This window comes from Suncus etruscus, chromosome 8, assembly GCF_024139225.1.
Source record: "Suncus etruscus isolate mSunEtr1 chromosome 8, mSunEtr1.pri.cur, whole genome shotgun sequence".
NCBI classification, from domain to species: Eukaryota; Metazoa; Chordata; class Mammalia; order Eulipotyphla; family Soricidae; genus Suncus; species Suncus etruscus.
This window is the reverse complement of record NC_064855.1, coordinates 66090326-66100334: the sequence shown is the minus strand read 5'-3', so window position 1 is coordinate 66100334 and position 10009 is coordinate 66090326. Positions and strand designations below refer to the sequence as shown.

Sequence of the window (10009 nt, the reverse complement as noted above, 5' to 3'; positions counted from 1 at the left end):
CCCCAATCTCTCCTCCACACCAAAAGAGAACCTTCAGTGGATGGAGAGCCACACAGTTGGAATTTTGCACAACTCATCCCATAAACCACAGGGCTTAGTAACTAAGCAAAAGTTCCTTCTCACATTCACACCCAGCCCTCCTCCTCTCTCTACGGAACAAAGCAGAACAGGTTGCACATGTAACCAATTTTCAAAAGCTTAGTCACTTTTCCTTTAATAGAAGCCAGCAGTTAGTATTCACTATCCTGCTGGCATATTGACCACCACAAAGGTACTGACATGGGGCCAAGTCTAATTCAATAGAACCTATGAATGTGGAGTTCTCCCAGGTTAACTTAGTGCAGGCTCAGGAAGGATGGGTGAGGGAAGAGCAGAGAAAGATGCCTCATCTGGAGGTGGGCTTTCCATTTTATACTTGCCATCTGTTGACATTCAATTGTCACATGGTCAATGTACACATATGGTCCCCCAAACCTGCCAGGAGTGATTTCTGAGCAGAGTGACTCCTAGTCGCCGGGTTTGACCCAAAAACCAAAATAAATGTTCACAAAAAAGCCATATTTCCCTTTTGTTCGGGTTTTTATGTTTTTGGTCACACTAGGCAGCACTCAGGGGTTACTTCTAGCTCTATGCTCAGAAATCGCTCCTGGCAGGCTCAGGACACCATATGGGATGCCGGGATTCGAACCACTGTTCTGCATGCAAGGCAAATGCCCTATCTCCATGCTCTCTCTGGCCTCATTTGGTTTTGTTTTGTGCTCAGAGGTTACTCCTGGTTCTAAGCTCAGAAATTGCTCCTGCCAGGCTCAGGGGACCATATGGGATGCCAAAATTCGAACCACGGTCCTTCTGCATGCAAGGCAAATGCCTTACCTCCATGCTATCTCTGGCCCCTTGTTCGAATTTTTTGAGTCACCCTTTAGTTCATAAAAGATAACGTGAGTATGAATGGGAATGACATATGTAAGGAGATTGAAAAATTGAAGCTGTTGTTGAATAAGCAATTTAGAAACTTCTATTATGCTAATTTTCCTCCATGAAATGTACATTTCTCACTCCTGTGAAAACCACTCTTATGGGGTTGGAGCCATAGTAGTTGTAAGCAGTTTCCCTTGCATGCGACAACCCAGGACAGGCCTGGGTTTAGTTCCCAGCACCCCAGAAGATCCCTTTGAGCACAGGCAGGTGTGACCCCAAAACAAACAAAATCCATTCTATTTACTTGGGGGTGGGGGCACAGTTATTCAGTATCTCCTGAGGTGCTGAGACCATAACTAATGCTGGAGATTACAGACCAGGGCTGTAGGTTACAAAGCAAGCATCTTAATGCCTGTATTACTTCTCTTGACCCCTAGAGTCTCCCGTGGTCCAGGAGATAAGAGGAATTGCGAATTATCCAGTGCAAGCCCATGAAGCCACGTATAAAAAAAAAATCCACAAACCCATTATCTACATGGTTTCTAACTGTAGAATCATCTTCCAGGTATGGAACAGATCCCGGAACATCAAGTCAGACACTCATTTTTGTTTTCTGGGCTACATATGGTGGTGCTCAAGGGACCATAGGGATGCCAGGGATTGAACCTAGGTTGGCTATGTGCAAGGCAAATGCCCTACCCACTGTGCTCTCTCTGGTCCCAGCACCCGGTTCTTGATGGGCTGCCAGCTACCACAAACCTAGATGTCTTGTAGGAATACATACAGCTGTATCCAGTGCCATTTTCAGATTGAGGTGTCTGAGACCTGTTCAAGTATAAATTGCTGGTAGAAGAGGCGATACTTCTCAAATTCTCATTTCCATCAGCATTCAGCTGGTATTCCTGGCAGACTTGGGGAACCAAGAGATGCTGGGAATCAAACGCAAGTTGGCTGCATGCCAGGCAAATGCCCTAATTTTATGTATTACATCCTAACCAGCTTATTTTCCCATGTCAGTGCCCCAGTTGGTTTAATCCTCCCTCTTCCAGAAAAGTGTTAAGGTTTTGGGCCACACCTGCCTCTATGGTGAGAAATTGCTCCTGGCAGGATCAGTGGACCATATGGGATCCAGGGATCAAACCTGGATCTGTCCCAGGTCAGCCATATGCAAGGCAAGCAAAACACCCTAACCACTGTGCTATTATTCCCATCTGGAAAAAGCACTTCTAAGCAATAACCTGGGCTGTTTTCCTACAGACCCTGTCAGTTATTCCTCTTGCTTATTTTACATGCTACCCCCATCTTATCCAGTATTAGTTTACTGCCTCAGACTTCCTCTTGTGTTAAATAGGGCAATGCAGACCAAAATCCTTCACTTTTAGTCCAAACTCTAGCTTTCATTAAGTGCAATCAGAAACTACCCCAACTCCCTTACAATCTCAATTTTATATTCTACTCTGAAGCAAGAAAGGCTTGCTGCTTAATTTTAAATTATACAAATAGATGCAGTCATCATTCCAATGCAGCGTGGGCATAGACAGACAAGAAATCCTTTCCTCTGCCCATCTGCTACAATCTCATCTTCTACGGTAGGGGCCACATATTCCTGGGGAAGGCCCACAGGCTATTTTTAGCAATTGCTGCCTTTTATTGCTAGACTGACCTGTGCTCTTGCAGGGCCAGAACCGGGTCAAATCAATAAGCAAATGAGTATGGCTGTACAGAAAACAGGTCTCACATTCAAACATCACAATTTTTTATATCCCATCTTTGCCAATTCCTTTTCAGAAAAGTTTGCTCAGCAGAAGCACTCCAGATGTCTAGATTTCTCTAGAACTTGCTTCTACTGGATTTATGGTAAATAAGCTCAGGCAATACTTTGCTTCCAACTGTATTAGTCTCTCTTTATTCTTTTGGTACTCTCTTCCAAAGTAACTACTTCCATTTGTAGGTAATCAGAGTATAAAGAATCCACTTCAAGTGTTGGTAGTTACACCATGGTCTTTCCCAACTCAGAATTAAGGACATTCGATTCTTGTTTTTGTTTTGTTTTGTTTTTGATATTCCAGTCCCAGTAGTCTGCAGAAGTTAATCAGAAGACAGTCTTATGCTTTTTAGTAGTGGTCTACACCCAGGCTCTAGCTTTCTCCAGGAGCACTATTAAAGAATGGAATTTAAATAGGTATTAAACTAAGAGCCAGTCTCTCAAATGAATTTAAATGACTTTAATTTTTAAGACAACCTACAAGACATGTTTTTTCTCTTAAAAAACAATGCCTCCACTCCAAATAAATCAAGGTCAAAATAAATGAAGTGCTCGAGATGACATCGGTTCCTGTTGTCTGTCTTGGTGTGTGGATAAAAAGCAGCAGCCAGTAGTGATGACAGGTGATAGATCCAAATTAACTGCCGAATTTATTACTGTGAAAAACAAGGAAGAGGAATCAATCAATACTTTTTGTGCATCAAAAGTGCTGAACAAGTTTCTAGGCTGCAGATGTTCTCCCCTATTCAATCTGGCTGCCACAGAGACAGACAGAAAGCGCTGGGATAATTTTCCTTTTGCATCCTTGTGCAAACCAAAAGAACAACAGCAAACTGTTCAAGGTCTATCAGTGGATGCAGAACCAGCCTAACCAAAGCAAAGATAGGGAAGCACATTTTCTGAGAGGATCTCTTTGTACAAGGCCCCATTTCAACTACTTTTTTCCTACAACTGAAATCTCAAGACATGGCTCTCATCTTATTTTGAGTAGGCCCAAGTCTATCCTTTTCCTAATTTATATGGAAGCATCTGAAAGCTAGAGTAATTAATGCCTCTATTGCCTCCCAGCAATTTCTTTATAGAATACATTTAATTTCAAAAAATCTAAGTATCAATTATCAACTGCCAACTGTCAGTAAGCTGAAGAATAAGGTTTGATAATCACAAATGTGTGGTACAGTATATTTGAAAGTGATTTCAACAGGTCATTTTACAAGGAGCAACACATGGTATTTTAACTGGACTTAAGATGTGCTTTTGCCAAGCCTTTTCTTTTGAAGGACTAGGCATCAAACCAGGGTCTCAAACATACTAAACAAGTGCTCTACTAAGAAATCTCAGATCTTGGGCCTGGAGAGATAGCACAGCTGCGTTTGCCTTGCAAGCAGCTGATCTAGGACCAAAGGTGGTTTGTTTGAATCCTAGTGTCCATTATGGTCCCCCGTGCCTGCCAGGAGCTATTTCTGAGCAGACAGCCAGGAGTCAGCCCTGAGCACCGCAGGGTGTGGCCCAAAAACCAAAAAAAAAAAAAAAAAAATCTCAGACCTTAAGTTATTTGCTTAAACATTTTGTTTAAATCTTTTACATGATAAAAGATGCTTTTTTAGGTGCCCCTTTTTTGATTGCAAGTAAAAAATCTAGACTAACTTTTTAAATGAGAGAATAACACTCAAGGGCTCTCCCTTTTCCACCCACAAAAACACATCCTTGTACTTACACATTTTTCCATTTCTAAACCATCTTTAAAGAAAATCATATATGGGGTCACACCATCCTCACGGTAGTCCAGCAGAGCAACCATACCATCTGGATTCATGTTCTCTCCAATAAAGAACTTAAGGAAGCAAACATGCAGAATTAGATTACATGTAGATAAAGTAATAGAAAAACAACCCCCTCCAAAAACCCACCACCAAGTAAACTTAAGCTCTCCTGCTTAGAGAATAGAATGTCTTCTAATTAAACATGTTCAGCACTAATAGTACAATCCAGGAGCAGTTTAGGCTTTCTGGGAACTTTTTACCTAACCTATCAAATTCCTAATCCTATAAGCACGTTTCAAAGGAGAATTGTCCCCAGCATCACTGAAAAAGACCCCAATTTTCCAGAGCAGTGTCAGGCATGGCCCAAATCCCAGCCCAAAGAGTGTGCTTTTGAATTTTGCAAGATATATTAGTCATCATTGTGGGGTTTCCCAGAATCAGACAATAGCTCAGTGTCAATGAGTTACTCCAACTACAGTACAGGAAAGGATATTAAAAAGCAGTTCAAGAGAAAAGAACTTAAGTGTCATCTAGGAAGCTGGCATAGCTGAGATTCTGACATCTGAAGACAAGCTAGCTCTGCTTAGCACAAGAGGCATATCCTGGCCTAAGAAGCACCATGAGTTCTAAAGCATTACACCGCTCAAAACACACAAAGCAAGCAAATTACAAAGAACCAAGTCACATTTTGTCTGTACAGTACATTTAACCTTAACCCAAAGATGAAGGGATTTACCTGGTAGTTTTTGAAATTAGCAAGGATGTGCTTGATTTGTTCTGCAGCCCCAGTCATAAAGGGTTTTACTCTTTCTGGTTTCTGTTCTTCAAGTTTGCCTTTAATTCTAAAACAATACTTAAAAGGGTTAAAGCACTGCTCTTAGAGCAAAATTAATTCCAACAAATGAGCACAAATTAGGAAAGGGGCAGCTGCCAATGAGTAACCTTCTAACAATCAAGTATGACTAGCTCTGAGGGGGCAGACTGCTCACAACTCTGCGTTTTTTGCCGGCCTATTATTTCCAAAGCTCCCATCAAAAATGAAAGAAATGAAAGACAGACAGACAGACAGACAGACAGAAAGATGATAGATGAGCTGCTCGGTCTCATCTGAGCCCTCAAGAACTACATCAATCTTAACTAGAACTCCACCGACAAAAAGACACCCGCCAGTAGTCACTTACGATTTCATGTAATCTTTGATGTACTTCTTGTAAGCTTCCTTGGTGAAAGTGGTTTCCTGCAAGCGATGGTTCATGACGATGTCAACACCGGAGATCACTGTGTTTTCGGTTCCTTCGCCCTCGGGACCTTCGGCGGAGGCATTGCCACCAATGAGCGAGTCGTCGACTGACAACTCTGTCCGACTGACCATCTGCGTGAGCCCAGAAGGGGAAGAAGGAAAAAAAAAAGCAGTGGAGCTGCCAAACACATACATGCGTGCCCAGTCCGAACCTAAAACGCACCCCGAAGTCTTTCCTACACCAACAACCCACCATCATACCATCCTCCTATAGTCTATTTCCTAGTCTTGTTTAGAAACACAAACACCCTTTGGGGGGGGGTGGAAGAGAGGGAAAAAATTCTCAAAATTCCAAGATAATTTTGTTTTGGGGTCACACCCGGCAGCGCTCAGGGGGGTTCCTCCTGGCTCTATACTCAGAAATCGCTCCTGGCACTCGGTGGACCATATGGGATGCCGGGATTCAAACCACCGTCCTGTGCTGCTGCATGCATGCAAGGCAAACGCCTCACCTCCATGCTATCTCTCCGCCCCCCCCCCCGAGAATGTTTTAAGCCTCTTGGCACTTAGGGAAAAAGGGGGGGGGGGGTCACTGACAACCATGTTGGAAGCTGGTATAGGGCGAGCGCGCGGGCCGAGCGACGTCTCCGGGCCCGGGCAAGAGGCGGAGGGCGGGCGGGCGAGCGCGAGCGCCGATTGCTCAACTCGGGCGGGCGGCGTGCTGCCTGCTGCGGGGTCACTCGCCTCCCTGTCTCCCTCCCTCCCTCCGTCCGTCCGTCCGTCCCTCCGCTCACCTTCCCCTCCACCTCCAGGCACAGGCCGTCCGCGATTTCCGTGATCTTGTAGATGTCGGAGAACATCTCGTCACCTGCGGGACAGGAAGAGCGCGAGTCGCCCGTCAGCGCGCGCCGCCGCCATTTCATTCGCCTTCCCGGGCCGGGAGGCTCGCGCCACAGGAACCCCCCCGCGCCGAGGCTGCCTCGAGGCCTCAGGCTTCCTCCCCTCCCCTCCCCTTCCCTTCCCTCCCCTTCCCGAGCAAGACTCACGGCTGATGAGGTCTCGGTAGATGATCATGATGGCGGCCGGGCTGGGCGAGGAGCGCAGGGGAGCTCGGAGCGAGCCGCAGCGGCCGACGGGGGGGGAGGGGGCGCGGGCGGAAAAGGCCGCTTCCGCCGCTCCGCAGCCTCATATAGAGGGCACGTCCCCTGACGTCAGCGTCTCCGGAAGTGCCGGCGGCGGTGACGTGGCACGCACGGCACGTAAGGGGCGGGGCCCGGCGCGGACCTAAAGGGAGGGGAGGAGTGCAGTATCAACATCCGGGGATTTGGGCTTCTGGCCACACAAAGCCCGCCGCGCTAAGAAGGGGAGAGGCGGGGTGTTCAATTAAGGGCCTGACGGCGGCGGGAGGAGGACTAGTCCCGGGGCTTTCCCCAACTCGGACATTTAAATCTCTTTTTAAGTGCCCGCCCCTGGTTGCAATTCCTTCCGGCGGAGCTCTGTGTCCCCACAGACTTTGACGTAATCTAGAGGGTCGGGTCCTTGAGTCCTGGAAGTCTGTCACAGGCCAGGGCATTAGGCTTTTGTTGCCTTCCTTGATCTGAGAAGAGCTTTGAAGGACTGGGCCGGGCCGGAGAGATAGCATGGAAGTAGGGCGCTTGCCTTGCATGCAGAAGGACGGTGGTTCGAATCCCGGCATCCCATATGGTCCCCGAGCCTGGCAGGAGCGATCTCTGAGCGTGGCTAAATTAATAAATGAAGGACTTGACGGATTTACCACCGCTGCACCAGCTGGAGTTTGGGGGATGCTTTCTTTTTTTTTTTTTTTTTTTTTTTTTTTTTTTGGTTTTTGGGCCACACCCAGTAACGCTCAGGGGTTACTCCTGGCTATGCGCTCAGAAGTTGCTCCTGGCTTGGGGGACCATATGGGACACCGGGGGATCGAACCGCGGTCCGTCCAAGGCTAGCGCTGGCAAGGCAGGCACCTTACCTTTAGCGCCACCGCCCGGCCCCTGGGGGATGCTTTCTATGGGGCCCGAGCTGAGCCACGCAAATGGGGATCCTGGGCGTCCAGCCTATCCCCACCCCACCCCAAAGAGGGAACAGGGATCTGGGGAGCCTCTGCGGTGGAAGCAAACTGTCTCTGAAAGCCTAGGGGTGAGGGAGATAGGCACTTGGTCTTGAATTAAGCCCTTTGTTTTAGGGGCTGGGGAAATGCTTTTTACTTTGTTTTGTTTTGGGGTCACACCCGGCAGCGAACGCTCAGGGGTTCCTCCTGGCTCTATGCTCAGAAATTGCTCCTGGCAGGCATGGGGGAAGACCATATGGGATGCCGGGATTCGAACCACTGTCCTTCTGCATGCAAGGCAGATGCCCTACTTCCATGCTATCTCTCCGGCTCCCCCGCCTCTCACTTTTAAATGACGTTTAAAACTGCGTACCTGCTGCTACAGAGATAAATATAAAAAGGAGGGGCTTCCTACAGGCCTAGTTATTTGGATTTTAGACTCAATCTTGGGGCTGGAGTGATAGCACAGCGGGTAAGGCATTTGCCTTGCACACTGTCGACCCGGGTTCGATCTCTGGCGTCTCATGAACACTGCCAAGACCAGGAATGGTTTCTGAGCACAGATCCAGGACTAACCCTTGTATGCCACTTGGTGTGGCCTAAAAACCAGAAAAAGAAAAGAAAAAAGTGGGACTTGAGTGAATCCTGGTATCTCATATGGTTCCCTAATACTACCAGGAATAAGCATCACAGGTGTGACCCAAAAAACAAACACAAAAACCCAAAAGACAAACCTGGAAATTGCCTCAGTGGTAAAGCATTGGTACATGGGAAACCCTGGGTTTTATTCTTAGCACTTAGTGATCTCAGGAGCAATGCCCAGTATAGATCAAAAAAGAAGGTAGGCCCCCTAAACTACCATCAAAGAAGCCAGAGTATTGGTACAGCGGTTAGGATGATTGCTTTGCATCCGGTGGACCCCGGTTCAATTGCCTGCACCACATACGGTCCCACAAACCCACAGGAGTGATCCCTGAGAGGGGAGCCAGTAGTAACACCTAACCACTGCCAGGTGTGACCTCCAAACAAAAAACATGGGGCCAGAGCAGTAGCCAGAGTGTGAGGCATTCGCCTTGCACGCAACCAACACAGGACTGATGGCGATTTGAATCCCGTCATCCAACATGATACCCAGAGCCTGTCAGGGATGATTTCTGAGCACAGAGGTAGGAGTAACCCCTGAGCACCGCTGGGTGTGGCCCAAAACAAAAACAAAGTATAACACCCACCAAAATGAATGTGAGACTGATGTGGTGGCTTGTGGTATCAGAGATTCTATATTTTTTTCACCAACTTTATGGTCCACAAAACACGCTGTAGCTACAGACATTACATCCATATTGTAGTCAGAAAAGGCAGGACATAAATTGCGCATTCTAGCTGTTTCTTTTTCATAATTTTGGGTTTTAGGTTGTAACTAGCAGCACTTAGGATTTATTCCTGGCTCTGTGTTTAGGAATAAGTCCTGTGGGTGCTCCTGGGACTATATGTGGTGCTGAGTTTACTGAGTACAAAGCAAGTACCTTACTTCTATGTTACATTTTCTGGCGCTTTGTGGTTTGTTTGTTTGTTTGTTTGTTTTAGTTTTTGGGCCACACCCGTTTGACGCTCAGGAGTTACTCCTGGCTTTGCGCTCAGAAATCGCTCCTGGCTTGGGGGGACCATATGGGACACCGGGGCATCGAACCGAGGTCTGTCCTACGCTAGCGCTTGCAAGGCAGACACCTTACCTCTAGCGCCACCTTCCCGCCCCCCCCACGCAGTGCTTTGGGGGGGGTTTTGTTTGTTTGTATTTTGTTTGTTTGTTTGTTTGTTTAGTTTTTGGGCCACACCCAGAGTTGCTCAGGGGTTACTCCTGCTGTCTGTTCAGAAATAGCTCCTGGCAGGCACGGGGACCATATGGGACACCGGTATTTGAACCAACCACCTTTGGTCCGCTGTGCTATCTCTCCGGGCCCGCTTTGTTGTTTTTTGTTTTTGTTTTTGTTTTTAAATTATTTTTATTTTTGAGCCACACCTGGTGACACTCAGGGGTTATTTCTGGCTATGCACTCAGAAATTGCCCCTGGCTTGGGGGCCTATATGGGACACTGGGAATCCAACCACGGTTCACCCTAGGCTAACACGTGCATGGCAGACACCTTACCACTTGACCCACTGCTCCAGCCCCTACACTTTTTTAATCCATTTTTTAATTGACAAGAACAATTCATCTAGCTGTAGTTGAGGCAGCAAATTGTAAGCTTCTGGTTGATTGC

The 10009-nt window shown here is 47.0% G+C and overlaps 1 protein-coding gene and 1 non-coding gene across 2 annotated transcripts; both read right to left on the bottom strand.

Moving 5' to 3' along the window:
- Positions 1–3130: 3130 nt before the first annotated feature.
- On the bottom strand, positions 3131–6804 carry TPT1 (tumor protein, translationally-controlled 1). The gene is made up of 6 exons (XM_049778858.1): positions 6733–6804; positions 6481–6554; positions 5628–5818; positions 5183–5288; positions 4401–4517; positions 3131–3339 (listed from the first exon to the last, which is right to left on the bottom strand). The coding sequence occupies exons 1-6, from the start codon at positions 6758–6760 to the stop codon at positions 3337–3339; spliced, it is 519 nt and encodes a 172-aa protein (XP_049634815.1). The 5' UTR covers positions 6761–6804; the 3' UTR covers positions 3131–3336.
- On the bottom strand, positions 3414–3543 carry LOC126017227 (small nucleolar RNA SNORA31). Its single transcript, XR_007498862.1, has one exon. It is a non-coding gene; the product is annotated as a small nucleolar RNA SNORA31 (small nucleolar RNA).
- Positions 6805–10009: the final 3205 nt, after the last annotated feature.

Excerpts from the sequence above, each read along its gene's own strand:
- TPT1 (XM_049778858.1), bottom strand. The coding sequence starts at position 6,760 with ATGATCATCTACCGAGACCTCATCAGCC. Across the intron at positions 6,555-6,732 it reads CTACCGAGACCTCATCAGCC|GTGACGAGATGTTCTCCGAC; the intron begins GTGAGTCTTGCT and ends CCTGTCCCGCAG. Across the intron at positions 5,819-6,480 it reads GCCTGGAGGTGGAGGGGAAG|ATGGTCAGTCGGACAGAGTT; the intron begins GTGAGCGGAGGG and ends GGGCTCACGCAG.